A 24,288-nucleotide genomic window follows, 5' to 3' on the forward strand; every position below is an offset into this window, starting at 1 on the left:
CTCAAAGCTTGCTACTCCCTACTTATTTTTAAATCTTACTCTATATATAACTATGTTTTCCAACAATCCGATTATTGCTACTAATCCTGAACTCGTCAACCAAGATAAATTTCTCTTACTTAAAATGCTCTATTTCTAAAATATCATTGGCTTTTTTTTTCCTCTTATGAATAGAAAAAACTAATTATATTTTATGATGATGTATTATCGTTGAACCCGTTTTTTTTGTAGACCGATTACATCACATATCGAATTAACTTTTCAATAAGAACATCTTTTGATTTCTTAATATTTATTTTAATTTTCACAGTCGATATACCATCACTACCTAACAAATATTCGGAGATAGACCTTGTGGATGATCAGAAAATGCTCTCCCCCTTCAACATCGATTTTGCGATCGCACAGTTTTTTCAAGTTACTCACGATCTCTCGTGAAGGAATCATCATACTGATATGAAAAATGTTGAAAAATTCTGAAAAGGTGTTAAAAGATGCGGAGCTTGCTGTGTTTACACTTTTCAGATATTATGGATTCACAAGCTCTGTTCGTTATAGTTTTGCCTGGTATGATGGAACAGCATCAAGATCAGTTCTACTTTTCTCTGAATATGCAGACTTGCATTGCGTGATTTGTTCCTACATATCCAAACGATTTGTCACTTGACGTTTGCAGGTGCTTGTAAATAAAGATGTGCCTGCATATGTAACTAAGCTCTTTTAAAGTGTTTCAGATTTTCTTTAAAAAAAATCTCACTTCCGTTTCTCACAAAATGATATCGCATATAATATCATACATTTCGAGTCTTCTGTCGCAAAGGTTCAACTCCCCCTCAAAGGCGTCACGTAAGTTATTGACAAATCCCAACGTTTACATAATGGTTGCACAATCTTTCAGCTGTTAGCCTTGACGAAAACAGTTTTAACACAGCGGGATACTCCTGTTTCTTTATAATTTATTTTATTGCATTTCAAGCCATGGAAAGGATATGACATGTCAACTTTTAGGCCTCCATTCTTCCATAGATTTTTTTTAAAACGTATCTAGAAGGCATCTGAGAAGTGAATGAGTAAGACAAGCCTCTTCGTCTGATTTATGTCTTTGCTAGATTTCTATATTTTAATTTTTTTTTATACGACGAAGAGAAAAACTAAAGAACTAATCATATTCCTTCATTCGAAAATTAATAAAAAAAAAGTGAACGCCAATAGCAATTTTTATAGCTTCATCACGTTTTCTGTGTTATTATGTGTTAATTGATTCCGTCGACAAAAAAAAAATAAAACATGAAATCCCTAAATCTTTATTGCACGGTAGCACTTTTTTCTCTGCCAAGGTCACATGGATATTCATATTTCTCAAGTTTTTCCCGATGTTTTATACCAGCGATATATTTGTCGTCTTTGTTTGGTTTAACTATATTTTGCTGTTCTAGCAGTGAGGTTATGTACGTGCAACAATGAAGTATTCGATTTTCATTTCGGCTGCAGTCATCGCTCTTTTCGTGAAATAGAAGGTACGCCCTTGGTACTTTAAGTTGCCACAAGTAGAAAGCGAGAGAGTTTTCCACCATCCACTATTATCGCGGTTGGTGGGATGTTGTAATGGACGGCAGAAGGACGTCTGCCATCAATCAGATTGTCAGCAGTGAGCGTGTCTGACGCTCGTTCAAATGCATTAGAAGTATCGTGATTGGCGCGCGACTGTCGGGTGATTGGCAATTAAGCTTAAAGGCTCAGCTAAGTGCTCCGACTCAATTTCTTCGTGTTTGACTAAGATCTCCTTTTCCGTAATTGTTACTTAAGGTTATCCTTGTGGCGTCGAACCGTAAATGTTTAATGGCAAAAGTTGCTTAAAAGCAGTTGTCATAAAGATTTAAAGCCCCAGTAATAATTGGTGGTCTTCTCTCCACTCAAAGAACTGTATTTCGAATTATCCTTTACGGAAAATGCTCTGTACGTGTTAATATTGGTATATCTTCCGAGGGCAATTTATTGCCTGATTAACAGTCGTTAGTTAACTGGTTTAGCCCCATCCTACTTGAGAGCATGATGAATTATATATATATATATATATATATATATATATATATATATATATATATATATATATACACACACACTAATTAATTAATTAAAAACGTGACGTACTCCAAGGATCACAACAAAAATGAAGTGAATTCAAAGAATTTTAATTTTCCCGGAGATCTTTGATGCTTCAATTTCTGTTTCCTTTCATTCACTCCTCGTATTAGCACACACTGGTTGAAAAGTTCGGTCTGCATATTTGTAGGCAAACTCGAACTGAGATTGGCGGCAAGTATGTTATTATTGAGCTGCCGACTAACTCAAACTGTATTTCGTTAATAAGGCTATCAGAAAACTGTACCGCATGAAACCTTTCCTACGCTTAGCCTTTCATGTGACTCCCACCCACAAATTATTGGAAGCGCCGTGGATGGACTGAGGATTACCTTTTGCCAAGAGAATTCTAACCAATTCTGGCTTCCAAAAGGCAAGTTGTGATATCACACTTCCTGATAAAATTAATCTCCTATTAAAGACATTCACAAACATCCATGCCCTGGGTGGGATTCTAGTCCACAGCCTATTAGTTGGAGAGCGGATATGATAAATTACTTGTCCAACTATTTGGATAATAGATGTGGATTTTTAATATTCCAGAAGAAAAGTTGATTACTTTTTTTTTTTTTTTACGGAAACATTCTACTAAATATATGAAATGATGCGTGTATATGCACACATAAACACAAAATAAAACTTGGAAGCAGTTATATTTATTATGTAAATTACTTCAAAATCATATATAATACGTAGATCAGATAAAGTCAATATTTTTTGTTAAGATATTGAATTTTTACTGTGCATAAGTTGCGTTTGCCACGAGTGGTTTGTGATGAGATGACCCTTGGCAAAGGTGACTCAAGCGCATGCCGGAAACACTTGTTTCCCGGGTTTGATTTCAAATTATGAATATTTATCCTCCTTTACATCGTACTCGACATTTGTCCCGAGTTGCTTTGGTATAGCGCCACTTAATAGATGACGACCTGGATAAAGTTGGAATTAAAACTATCCTTTTAATATTCTTACTTTAAACGTGTTCATTCTTTCTCCTTTTCTTGAGTGCACATAGGACACAGCTCCTAATTCAGAAGAGAAAAAAAAAAAAAATCTCGAAACTTTAAATTCGCCGTAAATTATCTTTTTATGACGATTTCGAATTTTTTTTTCTTGTAGTAGTACTAAACACACAATATAATAAGTTAATTATATAATTCAACTACTGAAAAACGATCACGCGCACGAATGTTTTACCTCTGTTGGCATCGCCTTCACATTTACGTTTTTTTTTTTTTTTTCATGCTTTATAGTGATAAGTGCAAGTCGAGTATCGTTTGTCTCATTCAAGTTGCAATTTGAAAAAAAAATTTCGCCTGAAGCTGAGTATAACTTGGCTTTAGATAATATAATATGTATAAAAATAAGTATTAGGGCAATTTATTATAAAATTGAATGTATGCAGGACTTTTCTTCAAAAAATAAGAGCAGGACCTGCTCAACCACCTATTATTGAATTTGATTCCTATTCTAGTTTTATGCTGTAATTCTTATATTTACAGCGTTTTTATTCAACTTGCATTTCGCTGTTCTGTGCCTGTTTACATTTTTATAGCTTTTGCACGACAAGAACACTGTTATTAGGTCACTCTGTTTCATGAAGGATGTGTTTTTATAGCATTTTATGATTTACGATGCTGCTCACTTTTCATTTGTGTATCATATACATCTTTTTTTTTTCTTTTGTATAATTTCATTCAACACGTAAGTACCCTTTTTTTCTCGTGATGAACCTATGAATGCTATTTTGAAAGAAAATAAAAATGTGAATATCTTTTGCTGTTTTAAATCTGGAATCATGCGGCTTTTTCGATGAACCACATGGTTCTGATTCCAGTCAATTATCTATCTAGTGTGTGTGGGGGGGGGGGAACGAAGCTTATCATTACAGTTGAACAGATTAAAAAAATACACAGCTAATCACCTTGTGGGGGGGATGCTTTTGTTTAGCAAAAATTAGCCATGAAGTAAAATACGTTACATAACTGACACTGCCAGCAGTGTGCACCTGCCGTTTTCCACCGTGTGACCACAGTTCGGCCATCACACGATACGACTTTCTATGCAGACAGCGTCATCAGTAATTGTCCTAAATTGCCGCACTCTATGCCGTTGTGTGTAGATAAAATGGAAGATCTTTTTCCTTGAGCCCACTGATTGCTATCTGCAGCTAACAACTACGCATCTAGTTAATAATGACATTTATTTTCACTGGCTCCAGGGACTCATTTTAAATGTCTATTGTGTGTGTGTTGCACGCGCTTGATTTTGTATTGAGCTGACTTGTGAGGGTCTGACCTGCTAACAACTTTTTTTACAGTCCAAGTGTGATGAGTAGAAACATATTTTATCTCTGTCGTTACCGACGGAAGATTCGGCTGATATCCGTAGATTGACGGGACTGTGTAACTTTGCAAGAATGATGGAGACATTCTGTGGTCTTTTTATGGGCTCCTCGTAAAAATTGCATTCTATCCCTCAAGGACGCGAGCTGGGCACTTTTATCAAACAATTTGTACAGAACTCTTAAATCTTCTGTATCAGCGGCACCAATTTGTGCAGTGTTGAAGTTTTGGAGAGAGGGAGAAAGAAAAAAAATTTTTTTTTTAACCTGAAATGCATAATACGCCTTCAAGCGTTACTCGCTGTGGACAAAGAAATGACTGTAAAGGCGAGTAAAACGATTCTTCTTCTATCTTGTAGTAACAGCATTTCCATGAAGCGATCAGTGTAGTTATTGGATTAGACGTTTAATACGACATTGAAAATATTGAGTAACACTGTTCTTTCTAAGCTATGCGCATCTGCAAAAAAAAAGGGGGGGGAGGGAAAAAAAAAAGAAAAAAGCTCGCACGCCTCATAACTGCACGCAAATTTTTGAACGTGCTATAAAAACTACCGTTTAAGTAAAACTTTAGCTTAATATAAACTCGACGTTTCGACCTTCATATGAGGTCATCTTCTGGAGTATACGTGTGTGTATATATACACACAAAGAAACAAGCTGCACTACGACCTACATAGCATTGCTAAAGTTACTGATCAACTGTTAAAACTCGTTCCCGTTTCTGGATATACTAGTCACACGTCTTCCCTCGGGAAGTCTATCCTTCACTGTTTACTGTAAGCCCACACACACCTGCCAATATATACATGCTAACTCATATCACCACATTCGCAAAAATTTGGAGTCAACACTTTCAAAAACAGAGCTATAACAATTTGCTCTAATGAACAAACTCTTAAAAATAATTAAAAATTATTAGCATTGCGTTTGTAAATAACGGATATATAGCAAAAATACTATTAATAAAATTCTTCATAAAACTTCACCAAAAAATAATATAGATTACAGTACAACTATAACACTCCCATACATTAAAGGTTATCAGAAAAAATTAATAGAATCCTACATCATTATAATCTTAATGCCACTTTTAAACCACCTTAAAAAAAAAAAAAAAAAACCTCTAAGGATCCTCTTCCCTCATTGGCATACCCTGGAGTTTATTGCACATGTAACTTACCTTATATATTGGGGAAAATGGATTTACAATCCCTCTCCGTAAAAAAGAACACAAACGATACATTAAATATAATAATTTTGGTGAAGCAGGCCTCTCAGCTCATCCCTACATCGAATTGATTGGCAAAGTTGTTCTTTGCATCATACAAAAACTTGGTATGAACGGCAATTTAAATTAGCCTGTGAAATTTTTATTAACCACCCTAATCTTAATAATAATGGGGGCTTAAAAATCCCAAGAATTTGGATGGCACACATTCAGTCCACTTAGTTTCCAGCAAACCCTGACTTTAGGACTCGAAGCAATTTTTCATTTTTTATTGGCCACTGTCCATACCAGTTGCAATGTATATGTATACTTATACAAGTAATTTTATTTTCTGTTTATTTTCTGTATGACATGTTACTGTCCAGCTTAATTTAACTTTGTAATCTAATAGATAATAATAATAACAGGACTCCAGCTTTGATGTAGTGAATTTATTGTTATTATCAGCACCAGAGGTCAGGCAAATAGTTTTAACGGTTGATCAGTAGTAACTTGAGCATGCTATGTAGGTTGTAGTGCAGCTTGTTTCTTTGTGTATATACATATACTCCAGAAGATGACCTTCATGTGAAGGTCGAAACGTCGAGTGTATATTTTGGTTTATATTAAATTAAAGTTTTACTCTAACACGGTAGTTGTATCCATAATTTTCATAATATACTTGTCACTTATTTTATTCAGTCATTTCTCCAATGTCTCCACTCGAATTACTTACTTTTACCTGAATTGACGATGACGTCAGCAAGTTGCAGAGGGATATTTGTTTATTGACGAAAAAAGGGCAGCATTAATACATTGGCGTAGACATTAAGTCTGAGACTGGAAACTTGCGCACATCGACGGCAAAAATTAGCTCATTACTGGATGATATTGTTGGAAGATTTGTTAATCACTCACAAAATGTAATATTCTAAGAAAATAGCTGTTTGTTTTCTAGTGTGAAAATTTCTTGGATAGAATAAAAGGGAAGAAGTCAGTCACATCATACTTGATCGTAAAATTCGGCCGAATGTGCGATCATTCTGAGAAGGATTATAGTTAGATTCATTAAACAGTCACCGAGTGGAGTTACTCTACTCCGTCCCCCCCCCCCCCATCTTTCTATATCACGAATAGCCGAAAGCAACACAATTTCTTTTCAACGACACCTTAAATGAATGTATTTTTGTCACATTATTTCATAAATCTTGACTAGAAGAAACATGGAATCACAGTGGGATAGAAACAGTTGATCCGATAAAAATACAACAGGTCAACGTTTAAATTGAAATTCATGTTATTAGGACAGCGGATCGTGTAGTTTATGGTTCGTGAAACCTCTTCCAAGGCATTTGGCAATAAGGTCTTAACGCGAAACTGTCACAAAAAAACTTGAACAAAATTGACAAATTGCGAACTCTTCATTGGGGTGTTCACTGGTTGCATCAAATACAAGGCCTCAGTGGAGGCTTCGTCAGTATACACGAAGTCCTCTGTTCGGAATGACTTGGATTCGATCTCCGGCTATGACGCGGAGAACCTTTATTATGTGAGTTAGCCGATCTCGTACGGTGTTGGAGGGTTTTTCATCCCTTAAAACAGGCAAATCAGCCCTGTGACACTCAGATCTACGAACATCGCACACTTCAGAGAATGATGGCTGCCTGCAGTGGTCCCTGGCTAGAAAGTAGCAACTTCCAGCTAATACCTCATCTTAGATCCAAATGCCAATATTAACATAGATACTCCCATACGCTAACCAAAACAAGGCTTCTCTTGAATTTTTGTAACATTTACCTTAGTCTTGAATTAACTTGAGCAATTTTTACTGGTTTCTTATGAAAAAATACATTAAGATGACAACTCTCAGTGTACCATTCACTAAAAATTCATTAATTTACTTGTAATAAGTTGTAAACCGGAAGGGAAATTGCATTGGGGCTGGGGGAATTGTGATCCGCCTTTTTCCTCTTACTGTATCCCAATTGTGCTGTTTCGATTAAGTTAAATGAGAGCCATTAATTTAGCATAGGACTCTTCTAAGCGACTAACTTGACCAGTAATAACTGTTTTATTCAGCATTTTCACAAATATTAGCGAGACTCATCATGCTAATGGCAAGCGGAAAGCTATTGTTTGCATGCACGTTTCCCACTAATATCAATTTAATTAATAAAGTTATCGTATAAAACAAGTATAGTTTATAACTGCACATGACTGGAAGAATGAAATGCCAGAGTTTTCTTTGTACACGAGTTCCACTAGTGTTCATCGATTTTAGTCTGAACTTGAACGTAAAAGTAATAACGAAGTCATATTGGATGTTTCCTTGTGGAAAAGTTATCAACATATTGTTGATCCCATTAATGCTAGTCTTTCACACTTTTAAACCGGTTAAGCGAAAACGGCTTTGCTTTTTTTCTCCTCTTCCCTCTCACCTTTTAATAGTTGTTAACGAATAGTGAGACATAACGTTATTAAATAGTGTTGTTGACATCTAGAGTAACTACCACCACAATACTTAAAACAAATTTATTACAACGTATCGAGTACGCTTTTACTAAAAGAAAATTTCCTTTGGTCTAATTTGCAGCGATCATTCATAATGTAAAGCCCGATTTACCTAGCACACGATTTTGGAGAAATCGTGTGACATTCCTTAAATGCTTTTATAAACTTCTAGTTCCTCCTTGCATCCAAGTTTTGTAACCTATCAAGCCGAACTTAAAAGTAGCCAAAGCCATTATATTCCAGATAATCTAGTCGCTCTCCAGAAGAAGAAGAAGCGGATTAGCGAGAGAATTTTATTTGCAGTTAGTTATCTTACTATACGGTTAGGAAAAATTTTTCATAGAAGACCATGCTATTGCTCCCAGCTTCTTTTGGAGTTTATCCTCACCCAAACAGTAACTATATTTTTGGATGTTCGTTACGATGAAGATCTTGTTGAATATACCTGTAGCTATGGAAAGAAAAACCATCGAGCTATTACTCACTCACTCACTCTAGGTGATGACTTTGAGGCGATGGTCAAAATGTCAGATGAGATTTGGTTTATGTTAAATTTGAAGTTATTGCTCTAACATGCTAACAGAACTTTAATACACGCTCATCTACCCATAAAAACCAAAGGACGACTTGATTCATTGTCCGGGAAGGGAGGGGGTAATTAACTCATTGAACTTTATTCTGTATGCAACTGTATTCACGATATACAAGCTCGAATTTATCAAAAGTTGATCTCATGTAGCTTTAAAAACTGAAGCTGCAACAGAATGGATGCTCTAACAAAGTCACCACTTGCTCTCGCAAACCCTACTTTGAAAACAACGCCATATGTTTGGGGGGGGGGGAACACTGACATCGCCTCACGCGATATTTTGTTAAAGATTGCAGCCATTACCTTTAAAAATCGATGTGTTAATAAAAAAAAATTACGCGCACACGGATATGGGAAACTTGAATGCTAATATAAACTGCTCATATGTTTGACTAAGAAAGCTGCTCGTGCATCTTACAAAAATATGTAGAGTCTATGAAGAACACGGAAGCTGATTGAAAAATATTTAGCAGTGTATGCTGCAAAATAAGGATTTTTTTTTTTTTTTTTAATGGCATTCGGGAATCATCATTTAAAATTCACATCGCAAGCACAGCCATTTCTTCAGAGAAGTTGTACCCTTGGAGAAAAATCATCGTGCAAGGCGTTAGCTGCATTGTAGTAGCGAGGGACTGGTTGAGCAACAAATTTAAATTCGAGGCATGGAATTTTTAAAAAAATAAATAAATAAAAATGAATGCAGTTATACACACCAATACATTGACCACCTTCAAAGAATAGCGAACTGTTTGCACAATTAACCATTCAACGGTCATAAACCTGTCATTTAAACATATTTTTAGGTATATTTCTACACACTAAAAGTTGTAAACATACAGACAACTTGGGATGTCTAAGGGTTGGATAAGATGGAAAGTCATCAAGCCATCCTTAGTCGGAATGGTATTCTCACACTGGAGGATAAAAATCATCTGCCCACTACATTCATAAAAATCCATGTTACAGTAGGATTCATATCCTGATTGCAAGTTGATTGAGACGCTTATCCACTTGGCGTATTTGTCCTCTTATCCACATGAGTCCCATGTGGAAAAGAGCCTTCCACCATTCTCTGACCAAAGCAAGCTCTTTCCTATGTCAACGGCTTTGAAAGTCCAATACGGTTCTAAGGACTTGATGCCATGTTAATAATATTTAATGTTAAATTTACCCGGTTTCATTCGCACAGTGTGACCAAACCAACGGAGTTGATGCTTTTTAATTATGTTAAGAATTGTTGAGTTAGGGATATTAAAATCTTCCAGCACTTGTGCATTTTGGCATATGTTCTGTTCAGTGAGTTACTTTTCCAGATTTTCCAGAAGCATTTCATTTCAAAAGCCAACAGCTTCCTCTCCACTTCGTTTTTAAGGTCCAAGTTTCTGCCCTGTAGAGAAGCTGTTGGTAGTATATTATACTTTCGTATAATTTTACTTTTAGAGTTGTCGGAATTTTGTTGTGTTTCCAAATTTCATTAAGTTTATCCATTATTATGCTGTGGAGAGTGTTTTATTGTTGCTAGGTCATCTAAATTTGAGGTCAAATATGCTCATTAAAATCATTAACTTGTTTTGTGGTTTCCTGATTAAGTTTTTTCTGTATATCTTCCGGACACTACTGGAAAAAGTGTTGATCAACGTTTAGCGATTGAAGCGAGGTGTGGAAGGCTTTCCAGAATATTGTATGTTTTCCGAATCGCAGAGATATTGGGGAAAGAAAAGAACTTGTGAAATAAAGAAATTTATTTACCTATTCAATAAGACGGCACTACATTCCTTCTATTAGAAAGTGCTGAATTTCAGTCTCATCAGCGGCGCCAAAAACATTTCATAAAGATTTTTCCGCCGAAAGCGAGTTAGCGTACAGAGGTAGCCTAGTCTTTTATTCTTCTACTCGGCGAGAAGAAGCATTGGACATATATTAACATGCTCGCCTCGTGGTCGTAATTTCTTCGTAATTCCAGTTAGTTTAACTTGACTAGGTTCCCCAGAAAAACACTTTGCGCGTGTTTTTATGCACTCCTGTTTCACTTCCACCGAACGAATTGGAGGTGCATCACGAATAATGTTCATAGAATTATTCAAGTCATTTTAAGCAGAGTGTCAAAATACTGGCTGGTAAGCTGTTTCGCTTCGTGGTGGACGAAGGAATTGCAAGCCACCGAGATTAATCGAACAGAACATTGTAAGCAAAATGATTACTCTAAGATATTCTGTGTAAGAATCAAGTAAAATCTATGTTTTAGCTAACTAGGTAGATTTTCATTGCTAATACAATCCCACCTTCTTTGGGGGCTATCCCATAAAATTTAAATGTTTGAAATAGGAGAGAAATTAGCAGGTTAAAAACAGTGTTCAAGTCAATTTTGAAATATGAATCAAAATCAGATCAGAAACCGGTAATAATGAGAGTTATAAGGAAAATGAGGGGAGTTAATTAACCGATGCATCACTGTCCAAACTGTATTAAAAGTAAAGATATTAGAAAGGAATTTAGATTTATTAATATTCAGGAATGTGTTAACAGACCTAATTGGAGATGTGGAGTCGTTTAAACTGAATAGGAGATGAAAGATTAGAAAAACGGGTATTTGACGCCAGAATGGCAGGAAAAGCCCACAGGAAGAGCAACATGCAGTAGATCGGTTATGTAATTAGGTTTTTTTTAAGGGATCCTAAGAGAAAAGTCAGTGCATAAGCGAACACTTTTGAAGACAATTGTCGGTATGCAAGTAGCAATGATGCCTTAATTATATTAGCCTATCACAGTATCAGACATCTTGTACCTCGGTTGCCCTTGAGGGCACATTCCAGGAAATTATTCACGCTGAAATAAAAATGCGGTTAAAATGTAAGAAATAATTAAAGTAGAACGCCGGCTGCCACTATTGCTTTGTTATAGAGTTAATGTCTTTGTAATGAAAAATGGCGGCGAACTTTTCCCTTTTCAAATTGAGAAAATTAAACTCTCTCTCTGTATTACATGTGTATTAATTTCACATCTGCAGGTAAAAAGAACAGCAGTGTACTGTTACACAGCTTTTCTCTCTCACCAGTTGAGGAATTTATCTTTTTTTTTTTTCTTTTGTGAAATTGCTGGAATGAAGACAAAAGGTGTAAAACAAATGGTACAGTCAATCAGGAATATACATTAAAATAAAAAACATTTACTCATTTATACAGAAAACTGACATCCAGTATAACACTTCTGAGTTGCGCAGAATTTCATTGCTCGAGGATCGTTATACCGAAGTCATTCTGTTAATATCGGCTTTGTTAAGTGGATAGTCTATGCTGTTGGTTCGAATCCCCCTCCCCCCTCCGTAGCATGGATGTTTGTGAATGTTTTAAGCGATAAATTATGTTCATCGTCTCGGGGTGAGAACCCCCACCCTGCTTATTGGGACTTGGAGTAGCGTGAAAAAGTATCATGTTTAGTCTCTGGTGCAGTTTCCAGGTGAATGCCAAAGAGGATGGAACGAAATAGAGAACCGTGCCCCCACAAATTAATACGTTTTATAACGAATGCAGCTTTAAATTCTCGAAGTTTTGATTGCAGGGGATCTCGTTTCATAAAATTGGTTTCAATTTGTGTGCCGCATATTCGGAAGTTTCACTCTATACAGTACTTTGCCGCAACGATTCCGGACGCATTTTCAATATCTAAGTCCATTTCTTCAGCTAGCAGCATTGCATTATCTTGGCAACGATTTCTTGTGAAAGTCGTTGTCGGATTTCTGTGAATGTATGCTTCTTTCAAACACCATTCATACACTTTGCCGTCACCTCACTCCATGCTGCGTTCTTTATACAATGCAAGCTGTGTTTTTTCACCTTAAGTATCTGCAATGATATTCGGTGAGCGTGTTAATGGGATGGCCGTCGTAACTGCTCCCTCCCTTAGTAGGCGCAGGGTTCTTAAAGCTGTTTATTAACATTGCAGCAACATGCCTACAGAAATAATCATATCAGAATTTTACCGCTATGTCACCAAATTGGCGTCGTGAGTTCAACAATGCCCATCTGAATTGCACCTGTTTCGTACAATTAAAAAAAAAAAAAACCTCCAGTTAGTATAACTTATTGATCACAAGTGTGATTAATTGTGGCAGTTGTGATGCAATACTTATTTCACGTAAACTTCAGTTGTCATCGAGCACATACTGTAAACTCAGTTTGGGAACAGATTGCTGCGTTATTCCTTCAGAAGCGTATGTACATTCCGATTCCCTTTTGTTTCCCTCTCCCTCCAATCTTGGCGCAACTTGCTAAACCCTTTCAGTTCCCATTTATGTCAACTCCATACCAGAAACCGAATGAAGAATATGTGCGGTAAAAGACCAAATGTACTTGTTTCAGTGAAACGACGTTTTCATTACGTCAGAAAAATCTATCTGTATTCTCCTTTGACCTACACACACACAAAAAAAAAATATACTCTTGATGACGGAGTTCTTTAGATCGGGCTTTCATTTAGAGAAAAATGTACTCGACATCTTCTCTGAATGAATATTACATCCCTCAAAATAAATCGTTTTTACAGGAGAAGGTACTTTGCAACTTTTTTCACTTTCTCTCAGCACATCACTCACCGGGCTGTGCTTCGGGGGATGAATTGCATGTTTCTCTTCGACAGACGACGATGTCGTGTGACAGTCCTAAGCATTATTTATTTGCATAAAGAATGATGAATGCAGTCCTAGACTCCGTATTTTCCTAGTTGGTAAGTCTGGGGGGGGGGGGGGTAGTGTGCTCTAAGCGTTTGAACTTTTTTTTTTTTAATTTGGGAAATTTCAAACACGAAAAGGTTGATGAACCTCTTATTGTACCAGTTAATGCTATCCTTTCTGATGGTAATTTATATATATGTAATATTGAAGGAAAACTAGACAGTCATCGGGTGAAATCGCCTGCCCACGATGAGAATACAGAAATGCGCTCTTAAGTTTTATAACTTCGACTAACTACTATCATAATGAAGCCTGAGTTAACATTAACAATAAAAGGATTTTATCTGTAATGTGATAATTATTAGGTGACAGATTAATCGATAGCGCCAGGAATACAGTAATATCCCGCCTTACGATGCTTCAATTATGAACAATGCCCACTTATACGACGTTACATTCGCTCATACGACAGTTTTAACAAGACACTCCCGTGAATCACCCGATGCGCAGTTTTCGTGAGTTGTTTAAGACGTCGTTGCTCGCTACATCTGTGTTTTGGTATTCTGTTGTGAATTATAAACTGCTTATAACTTTTTTGTTGTTGTTGTTAATAATGGCAGCTGAAATTCCAAGTAAGGGTGATGTTGCTTTAGTGAAAAGAAGTCACGCAAATTATTACATTACATACAAAGATGAAAATAATTCAATTTAGTGACGATGGTCTATGAGCAAAGAAAGGCTCCAGGCTAAACTTACCTCGCACTGCTGCTGTTAAAAACAAAGATAAAGTGAAAAGTGCTGTACTAATTAATATTACAGTTATCCTTGAGCCAAGCTATTCAGAATAATTTTTTTTCGTTTGTGAAAGTTGTTCGAAGTGTGTATCTGATGCACATAAATGCTGTAATTTATGTCATTTATGCACATTAGCTGCTTAAAAACGTTATTTAAACATGTATCTATAAGTGGGGGGGGGGGGAATGATTCGCTATACGGCGGTTGTCTGGAACCTAACGTGTTGTACGACTCGGGTATGTGTATACCAGGTAAAAAAGTTCAGGAACAGCCACCGCGTTGGACCAATTAAATTCTCTTATCCTCTGACAGGTTTGCATGATAAAGAGAATTTGCTTTACATCTCCTCCATAAAAGTATTTGTGCGCGATGCTAATGAGGTTTAAAACGAAATGAATGACAAATACACCGTATGTTAATTTAAAAGTGAGCTGGCTTGATAAAATATTTATCACTGTTTCTTAACATAAAGTATTTCTTCCTGTTCTTTGCTTAATAAATTTATGATAGTGATATAATCGTATAATCTCTGTACTTTAAAATATACTCTGAACTCAAATCAAGGCTTCCTATTGGTCTTGGGGAAAACTGATAGCAATAAATTTGCATATATTGTTTGTTTTATTTTTACTGTAACCCATTGTTAAACAAAAGGAGCTTGCAATTCTCGTTTAAGTTTGGTGTTTATCGCTAGATGGCAGTGCTTGCAACTAACAGATTTGAAATGCGTTCTTGTGGAAAACGATTATAAGAATGTCGTCGTGTTGCAATGATACGATAAATGAATTTATAGTTGTTTTTATTATGCAGTGCTGTTCTAATAATTAAAAGCGAAATTATTATGTGGTTAAGGAGCGGTTTCTGGCGCCAGAAATTTACTAACGCTGGTTAACTAGGTTTTTTCCTCAATGTTTATGCGAACCCACTCGTAAGGATAACATTGTTAAATAAGATGGAGAGTATATATATGAAGCTGCTGGATATTTGTTGTATTTCGTTACATCCTCCCACGCATAAACTAAATTAATGCCGCTAGTAACAAGAACGATGAAAACCCATCTCATACATAAATTTGCGCTTCCGCTACCAATCTCATTGCTGTTTATTTTCACAGATCAAATCTTTCGTAACCACTCATCAAAGTACCATATATATATATATATATATATATATCAGGGTGTAAGGCCTGGTTGTAGCAGGGTTTTTTTTTTTTTTGGCGGAGGGCAGGAGTTAGTTATTAAGCAGTGTATTGTCTGAAGTTTCTTCTCACCAGTTTGCTTGTTTTGCGGGGTGGAAACCACTTCAATGTCGCTCATCGCATTTAATGAAATGCTTTTCGTGTAACTAAGAACCATGGTGATGTGATGCATTCGGTAGAAAAAGTCAGCAGCCTCAACTAACCAACTATAGCTTTGAGTTGTTTGTGTGTCTTTGCAGGTTTCAAATCCAGATCTTTCTAGCAATTGAACCTGTGCTGTTCTGAAGTGTATCCCTGCACTAGAATTTATTTTTACCCCGCTAGGCAGTTGCGCACAGTGATCTTTCAACTTTCAGGAAGCTGCGCCTTCTTACATGAACCACAAAATTCGTTCGCTATCCTGCTTGATTATGTTAGGAGCGAAGCCCTTCTCCGATACTTGCATTTAATCTTATTACTGACGTTTCACATGCCTGTAGACAGACAGAACACGTTCACCGTAATTATCGTTCACTATATTTTTGGCAGTTTAATTTCTTGACTTGCGCTTCTGTGTGCGTAAAGCGATGTGCCTTCCTCGGGATCGCTGTGTCGAAAGCAATAGCATTTCGTCCTTTCAAGTAGACGTACTGTTTCCAGTGAATTATTGGCGATGTGACCTACAAAACCTTAAATTCGGATTAAAGCACTACTTTCTCGCTAAGATAGTCGTCCGGATGAATTATCAAGATGACATAAGTGGTAAAAAAAGTCACGCTAGAAAGAAACGTGCTTTTATCCTTTTTCTTCTGGATTGCTCTGTTGAGGCGGATTAACATTCTCTTGCAAGGTTCTTCATATTCGACCACATTCACGTATCGGCTATTTTTGAGATTATCCCGGGTTATTTAGTCGATCCATTCACGGCCATAGAGGTTTGTAACGAATCACAAATCTCTATGGTCGTGAATCTGTCTAGGCAATTTTTTTAAAGACTTATTTCAGATAAAATTGTTACAGTATTAAGATGCCATATGCTGGTGTGTCATTCTAACACACAGTTAGGTAAAACAGTACAGTACCTGTGCTACGAAATTTTATAAAAGTTACGCGAATTGCGCTTGTATGTACTACTTCAGAGGTTTACATCTAGCCAACAAAAAGGCATAATTAAATGGCATGGATATATACTCTTAATCTGACTTCCTTAGTGCTCCTTTAAACATGTTTAGTAACGAACACGTACCAGTACCTCCTTTTGGTAAACGTCTAAATACTTTGGCCCGGTGCAAGTAGGGAAGCCCATAATTACATGAGATAGTTGCTTTTATTGTGATTTTGTTTCTTATGTGAAAAAATAATCACTGTATGCTCATATACAGGGTGTTCGGGATAAATTTGACATATTTATAATTAATTATATTTTTCCGTAAGTTACATGTATTAACACACACTTCTCTTCATTTAAAAGTTTGGACCCTTCTTCATTCATATACAAGATGTCAGAAAGGATGGATAGCTGGAACCCACCTGAATCATGGAAGAGAATAACTTGTATCATGATGATTCGTGCCCGCCATCAAAATAAGGATATTACGACTGCTGCCCAATGCTCCCTGAATACAGTAAAAACAATCAGGCATGAACTAGAGACTTGCAATGGTGACTACGAGGATGTAGCAAGAAGAAAGATCCCTAGCAGACGATCTGATTGCGTTCGTACAGCAGAATTCCTCGCAAATCTGCAGGAACAGGTGTTGAAGAACCCTGGCATTGGAATTCGGGCTTTGTTCGTGGAGTTGCTAACTGTAGTCAAGCCCTGGATAACAAGGGTAGCCAATGGTAGGCCGTATGTATGGCAGCAGGATTCGGCCCCTTGCCACACCTCTGGGAAAAGTCAAAAATGGTTGTCTGAAAATTTCTACGACTTCACCAGTCCAAATGTTTGGCCTCCAAACTCCCCAGACCTTAACCCCATGGATTATTTTGTATGGGGCGCAGTTGAAAAAGACACCAATCGCACTTCCAGTAATACAAAAGCCCAGTTAATGGATAAAATTAAAACAGTTTTTGCGGCCCTTCCCAGGGAGACTGTAGCATCAGCTTGTTCGAGGTTCCGAAGCAGAATTGAAGCTGTGATCGATGCTAATGGTGGTTATTTTGAGTAAATCTTGTTGATAGTATTGTAATTAACTCTGCCTGTAATGTTTTTTTGTCAATTCATTAAATTTAATAGATACAAAGAAGATTTTCTTTTTCCTTACGAAACTGTCAAATTTATCCCGAACACCCTGTATATATATATACGATTTAATAAACTTTGGCGTGGATGAAGCTAGTTTCTTAAAGGAATTCTCGTTTCTTTTTTTTTCTTTGAACTCGTCTTTATGCCCAAATCGAGCTTGGATTTGTTATGACCACTTTCGGTGCAGTTTTATTTAAATAAAGCTTTAGACATTGAAATGTCCCGTGGTTTTGTGAATGGACAAAGTCGGTGGTCTAATCATGTTCCTTTTTTTTTTTTTTTTAAAATTAGAAAATCCATGCGCGATACTCTACAGATAACGTTGACTGGCACGCTATGTTGCATGAAAACTTTCGAGGCCCCTCAGTAATAGTAACTTGCGCCTGCTGAATGGAAAGGGCTGCTGTTCGATTCCGTCAATGAAACGCTTAGGAATTGTCCCCCCCCCCCGTACAACCCAAACAGAAAAATGTATGCAAATCGTACACAGAGGGCAAGGTGATTTATTTGCAGTTAATGCCGAGTCGTCACTTGCATTATCTAACAAACGCTTTTGTTCCAATTCGGCTTCAGTTTAGAAAGGATGAGCAAATTCGACCGATCTGAATTTGGGTCAGTAGTCCATCATTGTATCTTTGGTGTGTGTGGCAGGGATTGCGGTTTGATTGGTTGTTCACTTTTTTTTTTTTCCTTGTAAACAAGCTCAAGGTTCGAAAAGATAAAATTTAAAAAAAAAAAAGTATTTTAATAAATTTCTTTCGAGGAGCGAGGACAAGATATTACGTAACATTTGTCAACTTTGCATTCGGTTTCTGTTGGCGTTATTTGAGAAGCGCGTTTGATCATCCCAACATTGAAGCGCTTTTAAATCTGATGAGAAAGGAAATACTAGCAATGTAGCATTGGTTAGAAACATAATCACATACTTACGTGGTAATGACAGAGTTCCATACAAAGAGCACGTGTTTGCTATGCGCATTTACGCCACCTGGTCGTTCTTTAGCCTTCATTCGATATTTATACATCTAAGTTAAGCCGGTGGCGCATTCCTATTAACAAAACGCGAGTTATTCATCCTAGCGCGAGTTGACGTGTGTGAACTCGCGCTAGGATGAACTGCAGCTTAATATCTAAATTCTAACATAATCAGATATCATTCCTGATGCTCAAGTAACATTATTTTTACGTGTTGAAGTGGATGAGGTAGGAAGTACAACTAATTTACACTTCTTAGGATTACAAAAAATTTATTCTCGAAATGCACTGGAACGACTTCTTAGCAGTGCAGTGGGTGTGGACTTAAGCAAGATGCACATTTAAAGGAGGATCAGCGCGCGTGCTGCATGGATGTTCTTTAACATTCCAGCACATTCTAAGCGAAAGCTCTTTTTGAAAAGTGAATAAATTCGATGATGTGATAAAATCACCGTTCAGTGATACATTCTTCTCTTGGAAAGGGGGAGGGGGGGTTAGAGAAGTGAACCTCGTTGGGTGCCAAGATAGAGACATCTTCCTTATCGGCTGCCATGGCCCGGAATTCGGCAACAGTGAGCCGCAGGTGCCTCTCGCAGTCTGCTGACGATAAGATAGCGTGATAGTTAACTCCGAGTAGAGTTTATTGGCGAGTGGAGTGGAGCCAATAAAGCCCTGTTATCCATGAAATATGCTGCAAGAATCGGTTGGTGTTCTGCGAGGCCTCGGGGCGAAGTCTCGGCCACGACGGAGAAAGAGAAATAAAACAGAATTAGAGGTACTTTATGTGCGTTCTGGAATTTCGACAGTCGCTCGTTTTCGTTAGCGATGACCTCGTAACCCTGCCGACTCTTGCGCAGTACGTCGTCCCACTGATAAGTCAGTAATAATCGTTGTGTGTCCGCAGTCGCTGCGCAAGTTCCGTTGTGATGGGGAATCCTGATGTCACTTGTCCTCTCCTGCGTTGACATCGAGCAGAGCATACGTAGCACCTTCTTTGTTGCGGCTTCTCTGACCTCACACGGTCGATCACTTTCCCGCCACAATAAAGGCACGCCTGTTTAATTCATCAGCGCGGAGTTAGCACTACAGTCACGTGACATTTCATGTAACATTCGGTTTTTTTTATGCGAAACCTTTACCCTACGTGCTGAAATATCGTCCGTCGAGTTAGCCAATCAGACCGCTGCAGTCTGACTTTATTGCCTTTGGCAGCGCATGCCACTTTCAATTCATTAACTTAATTTTAAGGGTCTGGATTTCTCTTCGATAATAATGGACACAAACTTTTTCAGGCGTGATAAGTGGCACAGAAAAGCGAAATGTGTATGCACAGTATATTTATACTCTATGCAGAAATTGACGAGTACATTTAAGTATTAAGGTAGCTCCTTCATTGAATTCAGGAAGAACGTGTAGTAATGCGATGATACTGAATATCACATTTGAAGGGAAACGTTCACTACAGAAGTGTTCTCTTTATTCAAATAGAAATATACTGATTTCGTGGGAGAGCGAAGGAATGCACAAGTTATGAACATGCTCACTCCTCTTCCCCAATCAAAGGAAGTTAAGCGAGTTGCTCAGAATAACGGGGAAGCCCTTGATAAAACTGTCTTGGAAAGTACGTAACATTCAACACATTTCTTGAGTTACTCTGTCTGTATATTTGTTTCTGAAAAGTGGAACCTCGCGTTAGGGATACCGAAATCAAAGGTCAACAGACACCAACTTTAGAAACTGAAGGATTTCCGTTTAATCTTTTTCGCGAATTCTCAAAGACTATTGTGCTTATGAAAAACGTAAAGAAATTTCTTTTTTCATTTTAAAAATTAGCTTTATAATTCCAGCTTTTTTTTTTTTTTCCCTCGGGTCAGAACACAGGGCTCTCTTGCCTCATCGAAATAAAAATTTGGCTCTTTTCATTCGTCTTTCTACCTCTACCCTTCTGGAGAGTGTCACTCAGATCAGATACAAGTGTCTTCTTAACCTTTAGCCCATCTACAATGTTATTAGAATAGTAAGAAATTAATTTCTTGAGTTGTTCATTTGAAAATCACTCATTTCGTATTATGGTTTGGGATAAATGTAAATTGATGTTGGTCAAAGCAACTAAGATTTTATATATCACTGTATTAACTGCGTATGTGTGCGTTTTGCCAGATTTTAAGGGTTCTGGGAGCCAAAACCTTGTCATTTTCTTATAGGACTAACGGAATCACTTTCGTATGAAAACTCTCTAGAAGTTACCGCATCTTTGATGCGATTGCATCCTAGGTTTTTTCAACCAAAGAGGAGCGTTCGTTACCGATTGGACTTCGACGCTTCTCAATAGAGAGAAGTCTGTTGGTGGCCACAAACTCTTGTTAGTATATAGTCCGTGGGGCGACGAATATGTGGATATGAAATCCTCATGGATCTTAACTTAATCAAAAATTTTTTGAACCTAAAGGATGCCAGTTGTGTGGTAGCTATCCCCCAGCATGATTAGCAGTGGGCAGTAATATATTTCCTGGTATGAATGGATCATGCGCCTGCTCTTCAGTTTGCATTGTATTCAGTCTATGATCTCTCTCATTGCTGAGTGCATATATTGTATGTGTGAAGGTTTATGAATGAAGGACATCGGAAACATCCTGTCCGCAATCAGATTCTTCTGCCTCGTGTATTACCATGGCCCCATTATCAAATACTTGCAACAACTGCAGCCTCTCGGCTGGAGAGCGGATACGAACGACTCGGCCACCAGGATGGCGTATATACGGCTTACATGATAAGTAAACTCCTGTTGATCACACTTTGCGTGGACATTTTATTGTCGTGTTAATTACATGCATTTAAATATTTTAAATTACGAACACTAATAGTTAATTTATCATTTGCAGGATGCTGCTAAAGTGTGCAAACAGTTTATGCAGCGAGATCCGGAAAACGTGAACTTCACTGTCGTCGCACTGGCAAATGCTGCAGAGAACTGATGAACATCGGTAAGTGTTTCAAGATAGTCCCTTTCTTACTGATGATAGTATTTTTTTCTCAAACTAGTTCCACTGAAATGATTTATGGTGGATGGAATCTTATTTACGAAATACTTGATGGTATTGCTTCTACGCCTGATTTCCTCCAAAATTATTGTTGGATGATCGTTAAGCAGAAACTACAAAACGAAGTTAATTGTGATTGATTCAGTATCGAAATGCGGCGCCTCATTATCCAAAAAAGAAAGGGGGGGGTTGTTTTGCAAGCTTGTCCGTATAAACTACTCCTAAGTGGACACCATGACGCAGCCGTAGCATCTTCCAAAGAACGAGTGTTGTTTATCGTAAAACCTTTGCTTCGAAACAGTCCGAGACGAGAAAAAGCTTTACAAAGACTTCAAATGGTCAGTTAGCCTGCGGCAGGTTCTCCCTCTGCACATAAAGTTGGCAGAAATTCATCATGGTCATCGCTGCCTCGGCGTAATCCTAAATAATACCCTTAATATCATTCAGTGCTGCGATACCTTTAAATGTTGATGTTCAGGGCCTCACATCGTGACCAGCTACTACACATTCTAAGATAAAAAGTCCTAAAGTGGCTTCAACTTAGAAATGAATAGTAAAAGGCTCAGTACTGTGTCGAACCGAATGGAACCTTCTAAAGACATGCAGTCGGAACTGAACTCCTTCCTTTCTCGTTGTTAATAAAAAATGAGATTCGTTTGTAGTGCAAGTAACGCATTGCATGGCCAATATCACATGCACCTGTAGAAGTTCATTCAAATGCCGATTCCGCTCGAGATCATCGGTGGTGTCATGCGAAAGATCTTTAGCACCCACCAGAACGTGTGTAAGTTTCCAGACACTTAAGAAAAAACACAGCTGCACCTGTATGCTACACTTTTCTTTCCGTCGAGGGATTAATAGTATCCGGTCACGTGCAGTCAACAGGCTGCCCCTTTGCACTGCAATATTAATAATATGCAAGTCGTATACGCAGTTGGGTTACAGGGGAGAAAGTCGGTTGGCCCCTGGTTCTTTTAATTCTGCACATGACATCCAGTAATGTGCTAACGCCCTGCGACATGCTTTGCCTTGTGTCATCTGAATGCAAAGCCCGGTTTCACCCGCTGCTCCCATGATGCGCCTTTCTAACCTTGCCCACGTGGATGAGGTGTAGAAGCCATGGCCACATTCACCAAATCTGCACACGACGTTCCTGAAATAGGGGAGGGGGGAGGAGGAGTCAGTTCAGAGTAGTTAAATTCTCCTTCAAAAGTTATAGAGACAGTGGTCATAGTAAATGGTCACGTATCGCTCGCGCTTTGGTAACTGGAAACACCCATCGTTACCAGTCAGGTCGTCCACAGGGACTTCCGCTTACTTGGAGAAGTCGAAGTGTTTCATTATTCTTGCCGCCGGATGATAACTGAATTGTTTTGGCTGAAACGATCAAAGTGGCATCTTCATTTGATGTTGGCCCTCGACAATAGCGGAATTAGCGTTTAGAAGTCGGAACAAACACCTGCCCTTAACGTAATGACACTTCGATTAATAACGACACTTTTTGATGGACAAAACGCAAGCTTCTTCCAGGTTTAAAAAAACTGCCACCTTCGTAATGAAACTAATTGAAAGGAGTGTTGGTTATGTACTATTTATTACTTGAAGCCAGACTTCGAAGTGGTAGAGGTAATATTTTCTGCTTTTGGGGAATTTTCTTCTCCCCCCATTGTGTCGGTCTATAGTGCACTGCAAGCTCACCAACACTATGGAGCCTTTTCTAAATAAAATCCGTTCTTTATGAGAAGGAGGTGAATAGTTCGCAACGGAATCCTGAAAAGCTATATTCATCTCAGAAACACTTGAAGATTTGGAAGGCGGTTGTAATTTAGAATCCTCTACTTCAGTGACATACCAATTAGTGGCAGTTGCTGCTGTTCCGTTATGATACTGTGAATTGCAGAGGAGAAAGTGCATCCCAACAATTAACTGCGTTGATGCAACTTTTGTTTCACTCTGTTGATATTAAGTTGGTAGAACGGTCGCGGCCTTATGATAATCGGTTCAATGATATGCGCCCTTATTTTACTTTCTTTTCTACGTCTTCCATTTTGGTCCGACTTAAAAAAAAAAAACACGACGGTTGGTGTAGAGGAAGGCTGGTTGCACTTTAGAACCAGAGCAGCCTCCTCTGCTGACACTTCTGTACAGTTGGACGAAAATGGTAAGGAAGATTTGAAAGAAAAGAGAAGAAACAGTGCCGCAGACATCGATACAGGTTACATCATTCACCGATCTTGGTTCAGAGAAAAGTAAATCAAGTACTGAGAAGATGGGCTGCATTTAAATCTTAATAAGTATAACGAAGTGGTAGCTACCACGATTCGTTCACATGTTTTGTGTTTGCGAATATTTTCTGCTTCTTCTGATTGACAATTAGAAGGCCGTTCTGAACGTATTTTCTAGTCCAACTTGATATTCAGGCGTCTTGAGAAATAAAAGATTGATTTTTGGATTTTGATTAATTTTAAGCTGAAACTATTTTAAATTTTGTTATTATATTCTTTTTTATTCATCTACTTAAGACATCTGTTTGTTAACCATCCTGCTATTTATTTACGATATCGTAAAGTATCTGCAGTAGCAGCTGTTA

The 24,288-nt window shown here is 37.7% G+C and overlaps 1 protein-coding gene across 1 annotated transcript in view; it reads left to right on the forward strand.

Annotated features, from left to right (window-relative positions):
- The window catches only part of LOC150104743 (ubiquitin carboxyl-terminal hydrolase isozyme L3-like), a 253,981-nt gene that overhangs the window by 224,620 nt on the left and 5,073 nt on the right, over nucleotides 1–24,288 (forward strand). The window contains exon 8 of the mRNA XM_090395923.1: nucleotides 21,540–21,641. Within this exon, the coding sequence (XP_090252049.1) occupies nucleotides 21,540–21,632 (93 nt within the window). The 3' untranslated portion in view covers nucleotides 21,633–21,641. The remainder of the gene's footprint in view (nucleotides 1–21,539; nucleotides 21,642–24,288) is intronic.

The sequence above is a fragment of the Typopeltis vanoorti genome, chromosome 7, assembly GCF_054136105.1.
Source record: "Typopeltis vanoorti isolate ZY-2024b chromosome 7, IOZ_Tvanoo_1.0, whole genome shotgun sequence".
NCBI lineage: Eukaryota > Metazoa > Arthropoda > Arachnida > Uropygi > Thelyphonidae > Typopeltis > Typopeltis vanoorti.